The 23,355-nt window shown below is 40.1% G+C and overlaps 2 protein-coding genes across 6 annotated transcripts in view; one reads left to right on the top strand and one right to left on the bottom strand.

Moving 5' to 3' along the window:
- LOC119781969 (transcription initiation factor TFIID subunit 4-like) overlaps nucleotides 1–10,113 on the bottom strand; it is a 155,984-nt gene extending 145,871 nt beyond the window's left edge. For all 4 annotated transcript variants that reach the window (XM_038282632.1, XM_038282633.1, XM_038282635.1 and 1 more), the window contains exon 1: nucleotides 8,790–10,113. In XM_038282632.1, coding sequence (XP_038138560.1) covers nucleotides 8,790–10,071 — 1,282 coding nt within the window. In that variant the 5' untranslated portion in view covers nucleotides 10,072–10,113. The remainder of the gene's footprint in view (nucleotides 1–8,789) is intronic.
- A 2,257-nt stretch (nucleotides 10,114–12,370) lies between these two features.
- Nucleotides 12,371–23,072, top strand: lsm14ab (LSM14A mRNA processing body assembly factor b). 2 transcript variants are annotated; one of them, XM_038282616.1, is made up of 10 exons: nucleotides 12,371–12,753; nucleotides 14,967–15,130; nucleotides 17,304–17,448; nucleotides 18,175–18,363; nucleotides 18,842–18,919; nucleotides 19,079–19,252; nucleotides 19,513–19,669; nucleotides 19,908–19,934; nucleotides 20,081–20,318; nucleotides 21,376–23,072. In XM_038282616.1, exons 1-10 carry the CDS (start codon nucleotides 12,630–12,632, stop codon nucleotides 21,397–21,399), a joined length of 1,320 nt encoding a protein of 439 aa, XP_038138544.1. In that variant the 5' UTR covers nucleotides 12,371–12,629; the 3' UTR covers nucleotides 21,400–23,072. The 2 variants fall into 2 exon arrangements, with proteins under 2 accessions (XP_038138544.1, XP_038138543.1); XM_038282615.1 differs by having other exon boundaries at nucleotides 12,382–12,753; nucleotides 19,076–19,252.
- Nucleotides 23,073–23,355: the final 283 nt, after the last annotated feature.

Raw genomic sequence — 23,355 nt, 5'->3', positions numbered from 1 at the left:
CTTCTTTGGTTTCAGGCAGACTAAACGCTTCTCAGGCATAATACTGCCATCTACTGTTCAGTACCGTCTCAGTTCATCTCTCTCAACTTGCCGTAGTTATTTTCGAGCGTAATGGGAGATCTCGCAATCGCTAGTTTATTGCCTCTGCACTTGCCGTAGAGCAAAGATGTCAGCCCCCATGGCTGCGCGACCCGCTCCTATGTAATTATAAATAACGAATTCTAAGGCAACGCAAATATTATGGTTAAAAGGCTGAGCTCAAAGGTGATGATAAATAACATAGTTATGTATAATATATTACATTTCTGACTTTATATTCCTGTAAAAATTACACACTGTAGCTTTATATAAGAATCATTCACACACACACACACACCCATGTTGTGTCATAATATCCTTGTGGGGACCTTCCATTGACTTCCATTCATTTCCCACTAATTTATATGGCCTAACCGTGACCCTTGCCCTAACCCTAACCCTAACCATTACCGACACATACCTATCCCTAAACCTAACCTAATCTCAATTCACACCTTAGTCCTAAACCTAACCCCCACCCCCAGAAGAAAAACTCTCCTTATGGGGACCAGTTGTTGGTCCCCACAAGTATCTATGAGTCCCCAAAATGTAGCATATTCCTAGGAAATTGTCCCCACCAGGTATTAAAGACATGGCCACACACACACACACACACACACACACACACACACACACATACACACACACATACACAAACACACACACACATTTGGGGTTTTAAGGAGCTCAAAAACAACATGGTGACAAAAACCTGCATTACAATAACAGTAAAATGGCCAAATTACTGTTTCTAGTGACACAATGAAATCAAAATATGTGTAACATATGTAATCTATTTATCTTTACTGTTTTTAAGTACAAGTAGGGTAGCTCCATATACTCATGCTTAAATGAGTATATGCACTCTCCATCAAGCTGATCAACGGACATTTAGCTGAGACTAAACAGAGAAACAGGAGGCTCAGATGATGATGAAAATAGACTTTATGTCAACTGTTATATATATATTTTTTTTTATGCTGTTTTTTTTTGTATTTACTGCACTTCTGGACTATAACCCGATAATTTTTCCTACGCTTTGAACCAAGCAGCTTAAAATAAGGTGCAGCTTTTCTGTGCATTTTTTCCTAACCCGCCAGGGGGCGGAAATCAAAGAAGGGGCCGATTTCATTTAGCACAAGCACTTGTTAGCAGGACACACAATGGAGTCCTGATTTCACACATTTTGACATTATTTGCCACATTAAGCTGTTGAATCAATGAAGAGCTCAACTCCTGCAGAGCTTAAATAAAGACCTGAAGAAGCCCCCGACTTTTATTAGAAGCTCGTATTGCCACAATCCAACAAGCTTACGGGAGCTAATGGGGAGATTTTCTTATTAATGCTAGATTTATAATTCGTAAAGAACATTTAGTGCCAATTTTAAGTATCTGTGTGTCAGTAATGCTGGATTTGTAAATTTTTTTCATTTGTAAATAACATTTTGTGCATAATTTCAGGTGCTTTTAATTGTGTGTTAAAAAAAATGCAAATATAATGAAATTATGAATACAAAATAAAAATACACACACAAATCTGATATTTACAAGTTCAAAAAAGTTCCTACGCATACAAACCATTAAATTCAAGTACACAGATCACATGAAATACAAGGACAAAACGACAGTTACACACAAATCAGGTTACAGTTGCACATTTCAGACATATTTCATGCTTTGAGCTCCCTGATTCGTGTATATTTAGAAGGCTTGGTTGCTCCAACTATACACCAACACAGTTTTCCTAGTGGCGGAGTTAAATGAGGGGCGTTGTGGGTGTACTCTCTGTACGGAGTTTGTCTATCTCTGTGTGAGGAGCAGACAGCAGAGCAACAAATGGGACAGCAGGGAGACTTACCAAAATAAAAGACAAAAGGACGTGATTAAAGCGGAACTGTGGTCCGAACATTTACTCGCATTGTGGCAAATGATGCTCTGGCATTAACTCGCCAGCTGAAACATTTTGTTGCATTGACTAATGTCAATTATGGACCCTGGTTGGGGTTGTGACAGTGTCGGAGGTTGTAGATTCATACGCATAAATTAGTGATTTGTACTCTTATTTTTGCAAAGCTGTGATCTCACAGAGAAAACATATGTATGAGTTGACAACAACAAGCAAATTCAAATCTTAAGGCAACACTGTGCAAAATTTAGATGCAAGGGGGGCTAGACGTGTAATGGCCAGTTTTAGCGCCCCCTTAAGACCACTGCTAGCGTTTCACTGTGGAAAAACCTAAACAGCTTTCCAAGTTATGGGGTTACTGGTAAAGCCAAGACAGCATTCACCACTCCAGATTAAATTTTATGTCAGAGAACTGGAAAAAAAAGTGTGAACAGGTAAAAATCACATCTGCTTGCTGGTTAACAACAAACCTGCAAACAAATTTGGCCCAAACCCAATTTTTTTCCCCCCGGAAGTGACTTATTTCCTGACTGTGTGAAGGGTCACATGAAAACTGACTTCTTCAATCTGGGCTACATTTGTATGTGGTTTTAAATCCGGTGCAGTTCGGCTCCTTTGAAATGTAACTGCGGCATGAACAGAAGAAAGATTCATATCGTAATTAGTATGATGATGATGTCACTCTATACTGATAGAGCGGGACAAACACAAATGCTGGCCAGTAACAAAAGGAGTATGGAGATCTGAAATAAATTTCTAGACTTCCAGAATGTTTATTCTAGATGTGAAGAATGTAATTTTGGTTTGAAGCGGTCATTTTGGCAAGGGACAAATATATTTTTTCAGATATCAGGAATACATTTTCAGTGAAACTAATACATAACAAAACGGCTTGCCATATGTTGTGATCGCGATGACATCACGGGTTTATTTCTTAAATGCTAGTGAATCAATGTATTCCACTCAGGTGAAATCATCTGGCAGCATATGAGGATGAAGTCTAAAAACGTTGTTCTAATAGATGGAACCTGTTTATTATCTCATGGGGTTCATCCTCACATTGTCTTTTTTTACACAGTAAATACTAAGTGGCTATTTGCAGCCGCTTCAGATGTTATCCTCCCAATAAATATAGGAGAATTATCCTGCCATAATGCAAGAGCACATAATTTCAATTTGAGAAAAGAATTTCATCTTCTTGCACTCAAAACATGCGCGCTCTCTCAAATATTTTCTCTTCTCTCTCAAATCTTTGTTTCTTCTCTCAGATTTAATGCTTCTTGCACAGATATTTTCTCCTCTCGCTTGCCTCCTTCTCTTCGCGCACAAACCGCGCTCTGCTCGAGTCTCAAATACGCTCGCAAACCCGTAGGCTCTGCTTGCAGATTTTTTTTGCTCTCTCTCAGATTGCAGTCAGATCGTCGCCTAGCAACCTTTCCAGCCAATAGAACGACAGCCTCAGAAAGGGTGCGCTTGTCTAACTCTACTGAGTGTGCCTGTGATAAACCTTACCAACAATAAAATGGCTTTTTAGTATTTGAACACTTTCCAAAAATAAAATAAAAAAGAGTTTGCAAACAGTAGTGTGAACTTTGGTAACATTTGGTTTTTGTTTTTGCTCTTTAAACATGCCTGCAAGCAGGAATTACTGTTGAGAGAAAGGCCATTTTCATCCCATCAAGTCCAGCAACACTTTGGGAAGTTAGTGTTTATTTTACGTCTTGATGAAAAATGGGTATTAGTTAATATAAGCATTACTCATTTCAATTTGATCTCAATGTTTGTATTAAAAAAAAGATATGATCTCAGGCACTAGCCTTTTAGTTTAAAACGATGATTATGGAAGGCATTTAATGGCGAAAAAATGTATCTAGTTTTATCATTAATTCTGGGATTTGCCCTTTTGAACTTATTGACTAGGCTATTTCAAACTAGCAATACAAGTTAAAACTAATGTACAATTCCACATTTTATGAAATACTCAAGGCAGTACTAAAGAACTTTCAGTTTTGTTTGATTTCTGCTCCGCCCAGTGGATAAAAGCTGTACTGTTTTGAAGACAACGTTACCCATGAGGAACTGGTGGTAAAGACCATAGTATGGTAAAATCCTGGTCTACCTGTCAGCTGCAGTAGAATTGAACTACATTATTTCTTCCAGTGGCTGCTGAGTTAATTAATCTAACACTGGCCAAATAATGTCATATGGCAAAGTTGAAAATAAGAAACATTTAACTTTGATTTTGTACTGTATTCCTGCACTGGCAGCAACCAGATATACAGCCTCTCAAGGAAATTTGTTTGCATTGAATTCAGTCTTTTTAATGAATGGGGAAAGGGGGAAGTGACGTATGCCGTAAAGCAGTCTCGACATTTGCATGGGTTTTGTGTGGCAGGGTTACTGCCACCACCTTTAAGGCCAATTCATGCTTCTGACGCATAGCCTTTGCAACTCCCACATCTGTCCCTGTGCAGAACCCCCGCGCTGAGGTTCAGCAGCCGTCGCGCACCTCAAAAAAAAAAAAAAAAAACTTGGCTAAGTGTCGGACGGTTGCAAACATGCGAAGACCTCAAGCGGAAGTGCGCAGACAAAAGCAGCTGTGATTGGTCCTTGGTAGGCCTTCCTGGCTGTCTGTGTGGTCGTCCAGAGGTACTGCAGCCGTCGCCGTGCACCTCAAAAAAAAAAAAAAAACTTGGCTACGTGTCCGACGGTCACAAACTCGCGCAGACAAAAAGCAGCTGTGATTGGTCCTTGGTAGGCCTTCCTGGCTGTCTGTGTGGTCGTCCAGAGGTTCTGCAGCCGTCGCCGTGCACCTCAAAAAAGAAACTTGGATACGTGTCCGATGGTTGCTAACTCGCGCAGACCTGAAGCGGAAGTGCGCAGACAAAAGCAGCTGTGATTGGTCCTTGGTAGGCCTTCCTGGCTGTCTGTGTGGTCGTCCAGAGGTACTGCAGCCGTCGCCGTGCACCTCAAAAAAAAAAAAAAACTTGGCTACGTGTCCGACGGTCACAAACTCGCGCAGACAAAAAGGAGCTGTGATTGGTCCTTGGTAGGCCTTCCTGGCTGTCTGTGTGGTCGTCCAGAGGTTCTGCAGCCGTCGCCGTGCACCTCAAAAAAGAAACTTGGATACGTGTCCGATGGTTGCAAACTCGCGCAGACCTGAAGCGGAAGTGCGCAGACAAAAAGCAGCTGTGATTGGTCCTTGGTAGGCCTTCCTAGCTGTCTGTGTGGTCGTCCTTCTCGATTTGGTGCCAGGGAACAATTACAATGGACAGCTACGACAAACGCTTAATCTGTCTTTTTGCCAACTCCATTAACAGAACCTGTTTCTCTTCGATGTCTATCAACTCTATATCCATCTCCATGACCGTGATATCTTGCAGACGAGTGAGTTCTCTAATAGGCTCCCCCTTGCGCTTTGGCGGGAAACTGCTGTGCGTCCCTAGAAATTCAAGACCAACGGTCCAGAAGCATACCAGCAAAACTGGTTCACGACCAGACCCAAGCGACATTTGATATGTGGAAGAAGTATAACCTGCCCTTTGAAGCTGCTTAGTGATCCCTCGGGGCATGACGGAGCTGGAATTCAACTAGTTACAAGTTCGTATATAAAATAAGTTATGAAAATATTTTATAAGGTTTTAAGAGTTACTTAGTGTTAGTTTAAGTTACATTTAATTAGACTAAAATCACTGAAGTACCAGCACAATTCTACTGCAACTCGCACTAATTTTAAATGCAGAGCATCCATACTGAATGCCGAGCTCTTCAGTATTAAGGTCCTCCGTTTGCACAGCCATGTAAACCAACTGTTCCTCTAAAAGCCTCCCAATCGGGCCTGAAGGTTTGGCTCCAATCATTAACATTTCGTCGTTGCTACACTGCTGCTTTCCATCTTGCAAACTACTATCACTTCTGATTGCTTTGCTGATGCAAAGTTATGACAACCACAGATTAACAGTGACATTAAACTGGCATCAAATCCTCCTTGGTGGTTCCACTGGAATCACTTTTAACAATTTGAGATGCGTACGGAAGCAGTTTGCATGTCACTTGAAAAGATCTGGTTTGGGCCTGATCTGGGGTTCACACTTATTCTAATGAGTCTGACCATAAATGATGGCACATCGTGGGGACTGAGTGCTCTAGAGCAGTGGTCTCCAACCCTGGTCCTCAAAATCTACTGTCCTACAGATTTTAGATGCATCCCTGCTTCAACACAGCTGAATCAAATGAATGGCTTGAAAAGGTAATCAATCATTTGATTCAGCTGTGTTGAAGCAGGGATGCATCTAAAATCTGTAGGACAGTAGATCTTGAGGACCAGGGTTGGAGACCACTGCTCTAGAGGTACCTAGTGTCTGGCCCCCCATGGGTAAAGGTTTAAGCCTAGGTTCTAGGTTAAGAGCTAAGGTGTGAATTGAGCTTAAGTTAGGGCTGGGTATGGACCCATAATGGTTAGGTTTAGGGTAAGGGTTACAGTTAGGCTGTAGACATGGGTTAGAAATGAACTGAAGTCAACTGACGGTCCCACAAGGGTAGAGAAACTTGATTGTGTGTGTGTGTCTGTGTATTTAAATCCATGTATATATTTGTGTAATTCCACTCATCAAAATCATGTTTTTTTGTGTGTGTGTTTTTGGTAGGGATGCACGATATAATAGGCCCAATATATATCAGACATCGGCCACCCCACCGATATTTAACCCGATATTTGATCAGCTTCTGAGTTTCTAAAGTCTAAAAAAAAAAAAAAAATATATACTACTTCTTCTTCCTCAAAAATTTCTTTTTTACAGACTTAAAAAACTTCTAAAGACGAAGGAAAAAATATTGATACATTAAAATATCCCAATATCTTCATATGCTGATATATTGCCATTTAAAAACACCATATCAATCTCTTTTACTGATGAAATATTGCTATATGTCATCGTTATGCTAAGAAATCCCCCGAAAATTCACAAAATGTTGCCATATTTTTATATGTTGATATATTGACGCGGTATCGATCTATTTTACTAACAAAATCTCACAAGAATTTGCTAAATATCACGAGAGTTTGTAACAGAACGATAAAATTTAAGTAGATTGATACCGCGTTTTTAAAAATCTATTTGATATCAGCATATGGAAATATATTTGAGTATATTATTTTTCAAAGTGTCAGAAATGGATAACAAAACTGCTATTTTCATCCATCCATCCATTATCTGACACGCTTCTCCCAATTGGGGTCGCGAGGGGTGCTGGTGCCTATCTCCAGCAGTCAATGGGCGAGAGGCAGGGTACACCCTGGACAGGTCGCCAGTCCCTGCTATTTTCAATGACTACTTATTTTTGTCCAGCTTTAACATCAGTATCGATATCGGTTATCGGCTACATAAGTTTTAAAATGTCGGCATATCGGAAATCGGTCAAAATCCCAATATTGTGCATCCCTAGTTTTTGGTTGTTTTTTTTCCAGAGCAGGAAAATACTGCAGCATAACTAGCTAACACCCACCCTCCTGGTATTGACAGCATTACAAATACTAATAATTTTAAAATGTATTACTATTATTATTAATTGTTTAAAAAAAAGTTTGCAAATAAAAAAAATAAAACTTCTCAGTTTTAAAAATGTTTTATTGTCTGCACTTCAAGCCAGATCCAAACTCCATATCAACCACCTGCCCCGTCGGGAGATGAGCTACAGAACAGTTTTGTTATTGATGGCAATAAGCTGTCGGCCGCGGTAAAACAGGTAGCAGCTCAATCTACTTTGTGCAAAATCTCTCTGTAACCGTAACGTGTTCTGAGCTACATCAGCAGTTATCAATAAAAACAGCCACACTCCTCTCTCCTCTCACCGCATTCACTTGTCCTGAGGGCTCTGATCAGATGGAGGTCATCAATGTTTATTCTGGAGTTTGGGATTTACCCTGTTAACTCTGCTAGCTGCAGTTCCTCTGACCGGATTGTTAGCCAGAGATGGAGCTTATCCTTGGAGAAAACAATAAGTTCAATGTTGTTATGAAATGTTTGAGATGGGCAGAGGAGTGGTAATAATTCTTAGAATCTCAATAATTCTGAGATTAAAGTCTAAAATCAATGGCCTTCCTTATTTTTACTTTTTTGTTCTCTTTGGCCAAACCTCTTCAATAGTACACAGCAAAGTTAGACTCAGAATGCTTTTGTTTGTTGGTTTTGTTTATAAGATAAGACATTATTGATCTCACAACAGAGAAATGAACTCATGACATCAGCTCTAATAAACAACAGGGTGTGCAAAAGAAGGAAAAGGTGCATTAAAGTAGTAAAAAAGTAGTCTCCTTGAACCCCAGTGGGCCTCAGCAGATGGCCGCTCACACTGAGCCTGGTTCTGCTGGAGGTTTCTTCCTGTTAAAAGGGAGTTTTTCCTCTCCATTGTGGCTTCAAGCATGCTTGGTGTGAAGGATTGCATTATGGTCAATGAGTCGATGCAATCAAGTGGTTTTCCTTAGATAGAAAACTGGATGATCTGGTGAACTGTAAAGTGCCTTGAGATTATATGTGTTGTGAATTGGTGCTATATAAATAAACCGAATTAAATTAAGTGTTATAAAGTAAGGTAAAAACAAAATACAAAAATAAATAATAGAGATTTAAGGTGTCGTATATGTAGACACACCCCCTTTAAACACACACACCAATAGTCTAGCTCTGGCCCTTTATATGCCATTTATAACAGATTAAATCATACTACTGCCCTATAACAGACATCATGCTGCTAAACAAGGAGAAAGCACATTGTTTTCCAGCCCTATAAAGGAAATAAACCTTACCAGGTGGGATGGTGAAGCCAGGGGGGAGCTGAATGGTGGTCTGCTGTTGTGAAGGTCTGACAATCAGCTGGGGGGCCACTATCCGCTGAGGAGTTGCCACCCCTGGCCGGGGTTGAGACTGGGCAGAGGGGGCCACCGTGGGTGTTGGAGAGGGAGCTGCGGGCCTGACCATGCAGACTGTGGTGGTCACAGATGTGGTGTGGACACATGTGGCTGTGACACACACAGCAGCAGCAGCAGAGCTCACAGGCTGGCTCACCGTGGTGCTGGGAGCTGATGATGCGGTGCTTGTTGCTGGTGTTATAGCGCAGGAAGCTGGCGGTGATACAGTGTTTATTACGGAGCTCACGCCACCAGCAAAGCCAGGCTGACGCTCCTCTGCTTTGGAAGCACCGGTGTCCGTGGCTTTGCTCGGGTCCTCCGTGGGAGATGATGAGGAGGCGGCTTCCATCCGTGCGCCCTGCTGGACCAGAGCCGAAACGCTGGTGCCGTTCTGGGCTATGCTGGCTACGATGTGACTGGGGAGTCTGCGCAGGGCGATGGTGGGAGTCCCCCGGTCCAGAGCGATGGCTGACTGACCCACCGGGAGGTTCGCGTTGGACAGGGTGAAGGTGGAAGTGTTGATGGAGGAGGTGGTTGATCGAGTAGCGCCGGTGATGCTGTCGGTCAGGCTGCCGCTGCTCCTCCTGGTCGTTACCGCTGCGCCATTCAAACTCTTGATCCGAGCAGAGGGGGTCCTTCTCGGCGTCGCGACGCGTTTTCTCAGAGCGCTGGTCTCATCTGTGCCCGGGCTAACCTTGGAGCTCCGGCTGATGCTATCCTGCGGGGAAGCCGAGGTTGACGCGCCAGATGCGGTCAGTGAGGTGATGGATGCTCCATGTGATTGACCGCCGCTGCTGCTGCTGGTGGCGCTCACACAGCCAGCAGGAGCGGTGGGAGGTTCGCCAAGAGAAGAGGAGCAGCCCAGAGACGGAGAGGTGACAGTTTTATCCACGCTGGCGTCCTTAGAGTTCACCTCCTGCCGCATCTCAGCTTTATTCCGCCGTCCTGGATGCTGTTGTTGTTGTTCTGGTGTTGTGGTACTCACTGGAGCTGGGAGCGTTTTTCCTAAGTGATGGTTAGCAGGGGCCACAGAGCCAGCGCCTCCGTTTTCGTCTGTTTTCCCCGCTGAGTTGCTCTGCCCGGTCAGCTGAGACTCCAGCGAGCCCACCAGGTCGCTAACAGCCTTCTCATCCACCTCTGAAAACAGCATATCTTCCAGGGGGTCGGAGGCGCCCGCCATCCCTGCGCATCAGATAGCAGCTTTATAGCTGGCGCACGGCGCCTGCGTGTTACTAGGCATTGTGGGAACGGGCCTGACGTCATCAGATGAGGGGGAGATCTATTTAACCCTCCAGGATCCCTGGACATTTCCTTTTTCCAAAATTATATTTAGGTAAATGTCATAAACTACATTAAATATGTGTCAATAATTGTATAAACTGTATTTGATGGCGTTTGTTAAATAGTTTTAAAAAGTCACTTTATTTTACATCCAAACTGCTATTTTATGTAGCCTTGTATAAAATTTCTAATAACTTTAAATCCTTTCGGTCTTGTGTTTGATTGTTTATTGTACTGTTAAGATATGTTCTCATGCATTACAAAGTTAACCCAAGATCTAATAATAGTACAATAATTGAATAATTGGTACTCTGCTCCTCCAGCTGTGCTTGTGCAGAAATGTGTCTTTGCGCTGCTGAGCTCAGAGTCTGCACTGATGGTTCGCTCCCAGCAGTGTTGCTCTTCCTGCCCTCGCTACTTAATAAATTATATGTTGCTAATCATCCTCTGCTAAGCGTAAAAATTTTTTTTTGTCTAACTATTCAGATTTTATTTTTTCCAGCTCACACATTTGTATTTAACCCATCCCCTTGGGGAGCAGAGGGCTGCCACTGTACATACAGATTGGATACCTTTATTTAGGATGCCATTGATGCCATTGGTACCCTGACTCATTGTGATGTTTGCCACATGTTATTCAGTTCACATCTTAGTAGAGGTTCTGGTTTACCTTTGTGTATTTCTGAAGTCTTAAATGTTTAAAAATACCTTTGAATTCAGGCATATGACTTTTGCTTTGTCTTACTTCAAACAGTAGATATCACTGTTTTGTTTCAAAACAGATATTTAGGATGCTTGGTATTATTTTTGTATAATTCATTTTATTTATTCTGTAGAGTAGTGGCTGTGTGGTTAGAGCAGAACCAGAGGCGTAGCCAGAAAATCCTAATAGGGGTGGCCAGTCAATAATCAATGTACATTGAGGGGTTACTGAAAGGCACCAGAACCTCAGGGTCAATCTACACTGTTCCAAAAGGATTGAGCACAACATCCATATTTTCTAAATAAAGAAAAACTATACTTTCCTGCAGCCTTTGCTAACAAATGGATATATTTAAACATCTATCCTGTGTAAATGAAAGGTATAGTGGACAAAATTCTTTCAGGTTTGAGTTCTGGGGTGAAGATATTTTACATTGTCATTACCTACTTTAATCAATAATCATTCTGCAAAAAAAGATATTTAAATCTACTAATATCCACATTTAATGGAATTTTAACTTATTATCAAATTAGTTATTTATCTATGATTTCACTGAAGACTCCTAGATGACTTGCAGAGGTACATTATTTTATTGTTAACCCAAATAATTCAAAATTTTGTTTTGAAAATAGCGTGAATTCTGTATCAATCATCTTTAATGTTTGTATATTGATGTGCATAATTAACCACAGTGTTTCTGTTGTCAAGAAGTTGGTAATATATGAAAAATGTAAATGTTTAATAAGTTTGAACATTCGCCTTTAGAGTATTACTGCTGCCACAGTCTGTATTAGAGGGAAAAAATGAAAGGGGTGGCCACAGGGGTGGCCAATGAGTGGCTAAGGGTGGCCATGGCCACCTCTGGCCCCCCATCTAGCTACGCCCCTGAGCAGAGCACATCTGAGAAGGCTGCAGAGTTAACCCTGCAGTCTACCACTCTGGGTCCCTGAGGTCCCTTTAGCCCCAGATTGCAATGCACCCAGAAGGATGGGTTAAACACAGAGGTCAAATTTAATTGTAATGTACATTCGCTGTAACAAACAAATTTTAGCAATCTACAGAATTAATAATTTCTCTTTTTTATATGTTTATATTCACACGCATCCTGTCGTGGCATTCCAGGCTTACCATTAAGAAAAACAGACTGCATAAGTACATTTTTACTCTTAATTCACATTTTATAGTACATTTTATTCATACAAGAGCAAGTATTTGTGTTTAAATCTATATATACATATTATATATTTATATTATTGAGATGCATTTGAATTATTATTTTAGTTTATTTCATTGTAATTATGTTCCACTGCGCTAAAACAACGGATTCTATTGACGTGTAATATCGCGAGATAACAATCAGCTTGAATAACATTGACGAATTCTTTTCTTCAGAGAATAAATTAATCGATTATATCCATAGATTTAAAATTGTCAACATAATATTTAGTATTCAGTTGCAGTTTATATGAATACTTCGTTGAATAGAAAATTGAAAGAGTACCTATTTTGTTGTGTTCGTTTTTTTTAAGTGTACAATCTTTTTCCCACAATCCTCAGCGGCTGCAGAAGAAAATGAAGTCGGCCATGTCGTGTTAGGAGTCGCGGAACGGACGACTGTGTTCAGGGAGAAAGGCTCATTTATTTGTGTTATGCAGACTTAGAACCCGGCTTAAGAAATCTCATCATTTGACTTTATTTGTACTATAAACGTTTTATTTGGAAGTTAGTGAATTATTGAACTTAGAGTGTAAAATATGAGCGGAGGAGGGACACCGTATATTGGCAGCAAAATTAGCCTAATCTCTAAGGCCGAAATCCGCTATGAAGGAGTTTTATACACCATCGACACTGAAAACTCGACAGTCGCTCTCGCTAAAGGTAAGGAGACGCATCAAAAATGGATATCACTGAAATAGTTTTACTTCTGCATTTTGTGGATTTAGTTTTGTCAGTGTGTCACTAACGCTGTTAGCAGAGTTAGCTAACGTAGCGTTAGCCGTCTAGCGGCTAAACTGCAGTGATGCTCTTTTGTTTACGCTGAATTCGGCCTCTGTTTCAATCTACCATTGACAGAGTAGTAGAATAAGACTTGAGCATGTCGATGCTTTTAAAACTTTTCCCCAGCTTCAATTATATAATGTTTGTACTACCGTTAGCTGATAGCATAGGCAGGATAGTGATGTTGCATTGTAATATTCTCCAATGTTTCAATCGATATTACATGAAAACACTTAATTATTACCACATTCGTTGTTGGAAATTTCAACCCCGATTACTAATTGATTGTACCGTGTATAAATTGGCGTGGTTGTGTTGTATTTTTATTTTTTTTTTCCTATAACAGAACGAATATTCTAGATCAGGATTGGGGGGTCTGCAACGCTTTTCATCCAAGGAGCAATTTTTGGGCCATTAATATGGCAAATATTACATTATCTTTAAGAATCAAAAGACTGCACTTTAAAAAATGAAATTGTGTAGAGCTGTTTTAAACGAAATTTCTTTTTGTATACACTCGTGTATACAAAATGACAAAATAAACAACTAAAAATCTAAAAGACCACTCAAAATCTTGGCGAAGTAACGAATATAGAAAAAATATATATTTTTTGTTAAATATCCATTGGTTTCTAATTTTAGGTTCAAAACAATACAACAATATAAAAGCTTTTCAGAAGGAGGATGGCAACAGGTTGATCTGGTGTCAAAGTGGTTGCAGAAAGGGCCGTGTGGCTTCAGTTTTTCTTTCCAACCAAGCAATAGCACACCAGACTCCATTCATCTCATTATGTTAAGATTTGACTCAATTAATGAGATGACAAGAGTCTGGTGTGTTATTTCTTGTCTGGAAAGAAAACCTGCAGCCACACGGCCCTTTCTGGAACTACTTTGACACCCCTGATCTATAACAATGCAACTTTTAGATGTGTCCCGTCCATAAACACCTGAATCAAAGGGCAAATTAGCTCACTATGCAGAGCTCCGCTAATGAGCACAAATTGGAGGCAGTTGTTTGAAAATGGAGAGAAATTATTACAGGAAACCGGCCCTCAAATATTTGAGTTAAACCACATAAAAAAAAAAAACATAAACTAAATTATAAAAATTATCAGTGGCACTTTTTAATTTTGTTGTAGACATATAATGCAACCAACCAATGAAGAAAAAAATGCTTTAAACTTTTTGTTGCTCTAAATTTAAAAACTTCATTTTTTCTTGTTTTTTAAGCCAGTCGTTAACAGCCATTTGTAAAGGTCCAAAGAGTCCATTTTGGTTGTGAAGTTACAGATTTTAAAGCCATGTTCTTTCTTTTTTTCTTTTTTTTTTTTTCTTCTTTTTTTCTGAAAGTTTAAGTTGATGGGATGTATACTGGAAACCACACTTACATTGCATGAGATTTAAATGATTTTTTAGTTGCTATCTAAACAGCTGCACTGTTTTAAGTTATGTCTCAGTTTACATTCAAATGTGTGAAAATTTCAAACTAAAGGACCAAATGGTTTGTGTTGGATATCCACTGTAAAAAAACAAAAACAAAAAAACCCAGAAACAACCAGTGGTTTAATTAAATGTTAACAAAAGCGGCGTATATTGACGTGTCAGTACTACAGCTGATACCGGCTGTATTTTTCCAGTAAAACATCACATTATTTTGAACATACATACTCAAGCCATGTAAGTTGCAAGAATGTTGAGTTAAGATGAGTAAGAAGGACCGACATTTCTTAAATGCACTGAGAATCTAAAAAAAAAAAAACATAGAGGAAAAAAACTAAGCTAAAAACATTATTTTGTTTAAGGTAAGAATGTATGATGTAGTCCAAATTACATTTTTACTCAAAATAAACATCTATTTTGATTGATTCATTTATTAGTATTTCCATGGGGTTGGAAAACAATACTTTCTTTTTATCAGTTGATATTCTTAAAACTTTTAAACTAAACCCTAGCAAATTAGAATGTGCTTTTAAATGTAAAGGATTAAACTTCCTTTTGAGATCAATAAACTATTTTTTTATTAATTTTGATTGAAATGGAACCACAGAATAAGTAGGAGTAATCTTTTTTTCTTCTCTTTTTCTGACAATCAGTTCGTTCCTTTGGCACTGAAGACCGTCCCACAGACAGGCCTATACCACCTCGGGATGAGGTGTTTGAGTACATCATTTTCAGAGGAAGTGATATAAAAGATCTAACAGTTTGTGAGCCACCCAAAGCCACCAGCACCCTGCCTCAGGACCCTGCCATAGTTCAGGTAAGTCCATTTATTTGTGAACTGTTCAATAGGCTGGTGTAAAAAAAAAAAAAAACCTGAGTTCCTGCAACATCCAATTTCCCTTTTGAACCAATAAAGTATTTTTTTTTATTGAATTCCAGTAGATGGATAGGTGCATTATTAATAGGGGAAATTCACCTGCCCGATAGCAAAGATATAAACATTTAAAATACGACAAAAAACACAAAATTAGATGACTATTATTCCAGTGCTCAATAAACCTCAATTAATTTGACTGTTTCTGACCTAATATTTAAATGGACCTACATTGGTTAATATTACATGGGTCAGTTGTTTTCATGCCTGTTGATGTTTCTATTCTCTCTCTTAGTAATATGCTGACAACTTTGAAGTGGAAAAAATATGGATTGGTTAATCCCTTTTTCTAATAATTAGCATAACCGTACACAGGTCGATCTCTACACTCTGCTAATCTAACTGAATTATTTACCTTTAAAGTCAGGTTGAATATAAAGACCACATATATTAAAGTAAAGCCAACTGATGTGCCAACACCTGCTCAAAGCTTCCAGTGAGACTAATCTCCATAAGCTGTATAAAAATGGAAGTTCATCTATTTTAAAGAAGTTGAAATATGTTTTATTCTTAAAAATGGCTGCTCCCACCCAGAAATCCCAAACATCAACATTGACCATTTGACGTGGATAATTAATCATCCGTCCAGGTTTGCTTTGCCTGTTAGTACTACATTATTTTTTGGGAAAAAATAATGTAGTACTGCATACCTGTGAATGGCTCCTGTGAGCGCTGCATATTGACTGCACAAAGCTTGCAATTGCAACACTGTTAAATGCTGCCGTTAAGCTATGTTTCCACATTATTAATATGCTAAAGATCATTGGTTAATTAGTTGCTCGGTTTTAATTTGCCACAAGGTGCAATAATCAATCTGTTCAGTTTTCTTTCCTGTTCCTATTAAAGGTGCTGAAGGAGATCTTGGAAAAGTGGTTCTAGCGAGCTGTATTTTTGAAGATGCACAACTATGTCTCCTTTCGAATTCTTCGAAACCAAGGCTTCAAAACACATGAACGCACATGCTGTCTGCAGCGCGTCTAGAGCAACAGGAGCAGCTGCTTGCAGCGAGACAGGCAGCACTGATGATGCAGAGTGCTATAACTCTCCTGAAAGAGTTTAACACCTAAATTTACTTAAAATGCCAAAATCTGCCGGCAAAACATAATCGCTTTTATTGTCCTAGTGCCTGCAGTTTGGATTAAGGACGTGAAAAACGCCTTCTAGCTGGTCGCCTCCACAGCAGCAAAACGCGAGGAGGCGACCCGGCCAGAGGCTGCTGTTGAATGGGATTCATAGTGACAACGTACGACCGGTGTACGGGGGTCTGAGCGGCTCCGATAGAAATAACATTTGAAGGCAGGAAGGTAATCTGGATGAACTGACTGCACTGAAGATGTTTTCAGGTGGACTTTCTCAATTCAAAATAGATTCAAACTACTTTTTACCCACTGATCACAGCAAATGTAGCCACCATTGTTACAGGCAAAGAAATTATATGGTAGCTCCGCCCAACCAGCCAGAGCAGCAAAGATGATTCAGCCGCACTTCAGAAATAAACTTGTACAAGCATCAAAAATGAAGAAGCATGTGCGTTTTTGCTGCTTTAGGTGTGAATAGGGTGACCAGACATCCTCTTTTTCCTGGACATGTCCTTCTTTTCATACCTAAAAAAATCGTCCGGGATTTTGCTCGACTACAGTGCAGTAGAACCGAGCCTTGAGCTCTGGAGCGAACGAACCTGACCTGGTGACGGTAGCCTGGACACCGGCGGCCCCGAGCTTTCCCCTATAGGCGGGGATTTTGAAATTCCCCCCCGGACCGTACCCGACCCGGTGACGGCATGCTTTTCCCCGCCTGCCTTACAAGCAGACAACCATGACTGACGTGTCATTGAACCAATCGTGTACAACGGACCGTGTTTTGTGATTGGTGGACATTACTCATTGATTTCTCACTGCAGCGGGGACCATTTACTTTTGTTACACTTACAGACCTTCTATTTCACTGCTTGCTAAGCGGCTGTGGGGAGATCTTTAAGTCACATGGTAAAAAATGCGTCAGAAAGGATCTCCTACTGCACCTTTAACGTATGGGTGTCTGTTGTCTTTTTTTTCAGTCATCAATCGGATCGACCAGTGCAGCAGCTGCACCATCATTCCAGGGTGCTGGTCCCTATGCCCCATTTAGCAGGGCCCCTGTTCCACCTTACAGCCAGTTCGGAGTTGCACCCATTGGATCGCAGCAGTTTGGATCTGCTGGAGGTAGGTCGATTCAATACAGTTCATATTTGGCCAAGTTTCTGTCTTTACATTGCTGAGCTAATTTAAATTGGTTAATGCAAGTCTTGGATATGTAAGAAAATGACAGCTGGTCTTATCCTTTATGATCACTTAATAAACCAAAGCTGTTCTTATCTGGGCTTCTGAGCTAATCTCATTCAGATCAGGGGTTCATTTCCGCTCCTGTAAGTCAAGTACAGCCATTAGTGTCAACAGGTGTCTGTATTGCTAGAAGTTTAGTATAAAAACAGCCTCCAGGCCATTAGTTTAATAAAACATTCACCATTGTAACCACCAAAATGATGCAGGCATATTTTTTTTCATACGATTTGTTAAAAACTTACAGTTAACCACAAATTGTGGGGACAAAGAGAAATCGTATTTCGACATATTCTGACATGTATCAATCCACACTGTTTAAATCTGTGGTTAAACAGAGTACTGCAGGTTAAAAGTGAAGGCTTCTGGCTTTATCATGAAATCACTATTTAAACCGATTTGTAGGACAGATTACACTAAAGATGGAGAAGTGGAAATGTGTTGTAAAATGTAAAAAAACTTAATCAAATCAGATTGTTTCCATTCACCTGTTTAGAAGCAGCCCTTGTGTTTATGCCATAGCTGTGCAGAAAATGGTGAACAGCATCAAGTTTCTGAATGAAAGGAGCGCTGTTTTAAACTGAGGTTTACTTTTCCTCCCATCTGAAGGACGTACTAGTCCACAGCGAGACTCTTTGGCGAAAAGCTCCCCCGTGGAGCCGGTGCAGGCGCCGCCGTCTGCCACCCCTGGTCAACCTGCGGCTGTGGGACAGAGGAGTCAGACAGGAGGGGCGGCCAAACCCAGCAGCTCTTCCACCGTCACCCAGAAACCCCCTGATCTGCTTGAGCAGAAAAAAGGTCAGCCTTTAATAACTAATGTGTGAAGCTTAACACATAAACAATTATTTATTTATGTCTAATAAAAGGTCAGAATCAGATTAACCGTTTTCTGTTGAGGGTCGGGTAGAATTATCAAAGTTATTTCTGTTTGCTTAATTTCAAAATAAAGAAAGCCTTTTTTTTTAATTTCTTCCTCTTAATTTTTATGTAAAAAAGATTTGTATACCCTTAAACAGTTTATTTTAACAATATGAGTGTTGGTACAGCTGTTGCTGTAATTTAGAGCAACAGCTCCAACACAATGTTTTAATTTGGATTGTTTTGACATCCTTAAGGGAAGGTTTAAAGATTCCTGAAGCCTTTTATGATCGTCTTTAAACGGTGTTCTGCAGGTTTAAACCCATAGGAATGTCTGATTATAACGCTCAGGAAGGAGAATATGTTGTTCTGTGAAAATGAGCATTAGAAATAATCATACGAATGTCTTATTATCCAGCTCCTGACGTTCAGAAAGCTCCCCAGCCGGATCATGAACATGCTGTTGAAAACCGGGATCCCAACAGGCGTCAACTTGGTAAGAAGCATCAAGTTTTTCTTTTCAGTAAGAGAAATTAGTTTATTTTCAATTATGGCTAACCTGAGGTTTTAATTGAGTATAAAAGCATTTAGTTAAAGCCCAAACACAGCGTTCATCCTTAGATTGATCCGTTCTGTTTTTTCCCGATAATAGCAGGTGTTCAGTCTAACCGCCGAGGCAGGGGAAGAGGAAACCGCAGCAGGGGCAGAGTTAACGTGCGCAAAGACGGCACCGTAAAATTCGATGAGGACTTTGACTTTGAAACTGCCAACGCCCAGTTCCACAAGGATGAGATCGACAAAGAGTTTCAAAACAAGCTGAAACTGAAAGGTAACAATTTTACCCATCAATGAAGAGGACATGTTACCCTCTGGTGTGCCTTTATGTCCTATGCTTGTCAAAGAGAGAGAGACAAGACTTAGACAGATTTGTCATTTTGTTTACACAAGTGTAAAACAAAAATAAACAGCTCTCTGGACAATAATTTTTTTTTAAAGTGCAGCCTTGAAAAATAAACAGATAAAATAGAATAAACGTACTGAAGGGAATAAAATTCAAGGAGCTCTTTCTGAACTTTTTTCCACAAACAGATGACAAACCTGAAAAGGCGCTGAACGGAGAAGAGACTGCTGACTCAGAACATCCAGCTACTGAGGGCACCGCTGAGGAAGAGGAGGCTGCGATAAACGCGTGTTACTACGACAAGACTAAGTCCTTCTTTGATAACCTGTCCTGTGGGGATTCGAGGTACGACGAGCCAGACAGCCGCTCGGGCTCCTCATCTTTCTCGACTTTTACTGCTGTAGCTGCAGCTTGCAAGCTGACATGCTGGTTCTGGTTTTAGATAATCCATTGAACCAAGCAGCTGTCACCTGATTTAAAAACTCAAATATTTAACAGTATCATCACTGCTCTCAGCAATATCTTCATATAAAAATGTGAAGTCTACTTCTGCTGACAGACTTTTTGTTTTTATCTCTTTAAGTAAAACGGGTGATGGTGGATTTCAAAGGTAAGTCTAAGCTTCAATTACATTTATCATGTTCAGTTTGATGTGCAAGCTTTCATTTATTCAAAGCAAAATGTGGAAAAGGCCCTGCCGGTTGTGTTTTTGTTATTTTTTAGTTGTTGACCATGTTCTGATTTTGTTTTTGTCAGGGAGCGCAGGCCGACCTGGGCAGAGGAGAGACGGATGAACGCAGAGACGTTCGGCATCCCTCTCAGACACCACCGTGGAAGAGGAGGTTACCGTGGACGGGGCTACGGTGGACCCCGTACGGGGCGGGGGCGGTCATCGAGCAGAGGTTATTTCGCGCCCCGGGGAGCCCCGCCTGGGTTCAGGGGCACATACAGAGTTGGCAGAGGAGGCCGGGATTTCCCTGACCTTGATTACAGGGTAAACCTAACAGCTATCTCCATATCACTGCATTGTTTATTCAAACAAAGCTCCAGCAGGTTGAAAAAGTTTTTTAATAGCTTTAAATGTATTTATCGCAAATCTCTCGAAGAAAACGGACCTAGTGAATGATTTTTTTTTTTTATGCGCAATACTATGACCAAAATCTGACTAAATCAGGAAATGAAACGACGTGATTGGCTATAAGGAGAGCAAAGACCGAGGAAACTCCCGAGTTAGGTTAACAAAACCTGTGGAGAATGTTACTATGGCGACTGAAACAGGTTGAGAAAACTCTTTGTGAAACGGAAAACTCGGTTTCCTGTATTTCAGGTTTAGTAAACATGCTTCGTGATTGTGTTTAAAAAGTGTGTCTTTAAAGGACACACTTCTAAAATGTTGGAGTTTTATAAACTTGACAACATAACAGACTTAAGTTTGTACCGGATGTTTGTTTTTGGCATTCGCAGCCGTTTTTCCTTTACTTTTTTTAAACGGATGTAGAAATGACATTGACTGGATTGAAATGTGGAAATAAATCCTGGTGGGGAGTGGCAGCAGTGGTTAGGGTGGTGGCACTTGGAATCCAGAGGTTCTGAGTTCGAGCCCCACTCCCACAGATTGCCACTCTTGGTTCCTGAGTAAAGACCCATAACCCCACACTGCTCTCCAGGCACTGCACAATGGCAGCCCACCGCTCCCCAAAGGGATGGGTTAAATGCAGATCAGTCTGAATTCCTTTCTTAAAGTTGTCTTTGATATAAGGAGCAGAACGCGCTCTCAAAAGTTCATTTCTTTCCTCTGTACTCGTGACAGTGAAATGACAATAAAAGCTGAAAAAAAAGTTGTAAGTTTCAACCTGCTGGAGTTTGGCTGAAAAATTGGAAAGTCAAAATCCACTAATTAGTCTGCTGTTAGATCAGATTAGGTCAGAAAAGCAAGACTTGTCTCCCACTGTTGCCGGATATAGATAAATGAAATTAGAATGTTAGTAATTATAATTCTGTTAAACTCGAGCTGATTACTAAATCGTCCTTTTTTTGTTTCTCTTTTCCAGAAGGATAACAAAGTGGCTGCGTAATGCTTCAGTGATGGATCCACAGGGAATTGTAGCCACTTCTGATAAAATAATATCCATTGTAGAAATTTCCTGCGGTCTCTACATTTTGACGAAGAGAATGAAGACGATATTTGGACACCAGCAGCTCGGTGGACTGTTGGACATGATGGGGTGACAGTCCAACTCCCTCTCTCTGCTTTGAGACTTTGTAGATTCTTTCTCCAGAAGTTTTGTCTGAAAAATTCAAAGATCCCTTGTAAATGCAAAGCTTTGGAGTAATTGCGTACTTTTTTGATCCGTCTGAATTCCTTTCTTAAAGTCGTCTTTGATATAAGGAGCAGAACGCGCTCTCAAACTGTGAGCCGATCACAGCCCATGTGATCCATAGCTTTACTTTTTTTTTCACTTTTTGATATATTTTTTTTTCCGGCACCAAATTTGTCACCTTCCTGTTGCACCATGTTTTTTTGTTTGTTTGTTTTTTCCTGCACAGTTGGGTTGCCATTTATTCAATGTTTTAACTTTCTAGTAGTTTTTTTCCTGTAACATTCATTTTCTGTGATGTAGTGAGGCCAAACGGATCAAAAATTTTAATTTGTAAAATAAAAATTGAATGTAAGACTAGCTTGAACCAGAAGACTTTCCCAGCTTTGTATTCTACGTTAGATCAGACCTGAGCCCTCAGACCTCCTCGTTTTCCTCCTGGTTTCATGGCTGGATGTCCGCTGGTAGCGAATTCAAGAAACCAAACTCTTTGGTTTATCACAAATCTTGAGCTGTTATGGGATTTTATGAGTGCAGCTTTTATTTAGAATCGGGTTTGTTTACATAAAGGATACAAGATATATTTTTTTCCTAATTTGTGTTAATTAATAAAATTATACAAGGTCTTGGCAACAACTTCTATTTACCTAAATTTGCTGCTCTGCCAGAAAAGAAGTCTTTAAAACAGAAATTGTCATTGAAATGTATGCGCTTGTAATTTCAGTAATTCTAAGAATGATTGTTGGGATTTTTTTTTTTTTTTAGTAAAGGCGTCCCTTTGTGTTGTACTTTTGTCTCATGGATGTTTCTCCCACAATGTCAACAGGCAGCAAGTCTCCCTGCTAAATGAAGCACTTGTAGTGTTACATGAGTTGTTTACTCAGCGTCTGCAACTAATTCAGATGCATTTCTAACTGGATTTTGATCGATTGTAGCTCCATTTGTTGCATTGTTCTCAGGAGTGAATTTATTTTTTTACTGACTTGTTAACAAAGGGACAAAAGCTGGATGCGGAGCCAGTATTGTCAAGTTCTCGTTCATTTTTAAATCCAATCCTCAGACATTTTAGGGAGTGCCTTGAGCGTAGCGGTCTGGTTTGTTTCCCCTGCATTTCTCTCCCTTTAACTTAAATGTTAAATCTTGACAGAAGTACTGCTAGCACTACAAGAGGAACATAGATCCTCTTCTTTGTATGTGGTCTAAACAGTAAATGTCTTGAAAAGTTTATTGCACAAACAGCTGAGAAATGCTTGATGGCCTGTGGAATTTCTATTTGCTTAAACAGTATCTGATATGATTCGACTCAAAATTGTTATTCTAGCCAGAACTGACATTTTTCATGTTTGCTACTCTTTCCAGTCACTGGAATTGTTTTCTTGGGATATCGTTCAAATTAAGTTTTTACAAAAAATAAAGAGTTGTACAATTTACATGTCTTCCTGTTTTTATTCTTTTTTATATGTATATCAGATTTTTAATATTTATCGTTATTTTCTTGCGAATAAGAATGTTTGTTTGGGTAAACTGGTGCTTTTCTAGCATCTCATCTCAAACTTGGTTTTTATTACATTTAACCTGTGACTCCAAATGACCCAACAATGTGAGTCTATTGCTGTCGTGTGTTGCCCTGGTGACCTGTCCAGATTGAAACCTGGCTTTTTCTTAGTAAGCACATTGCTCATTTAGTGAAATATGTAGATGGTGTTAATTGTA

This window comes from Cyprinodon tularosa, unplaced genomic scaffold (genome assembly GCF_016077235.1).
Source record: "Cyprinodon tularosa strain WSP-4 unplaced genomic scaffold, ASM1607723v1 ctg186, whole genome shotgun sequence".
In the NCBI taxonomy this organism is placed as follows: Eukaryota; Metazoa; Chordata; class Actinopteri; order Cyprinodontiformes; family Cyprinodontidae; genus Cyprinodon; species Cyprinodon tularosa.
The sequence above is the reverse complement of the archived record's forward strand: the minus strand, read 5'-3'. Positions and strand labels throughout refer to the sequence as shown.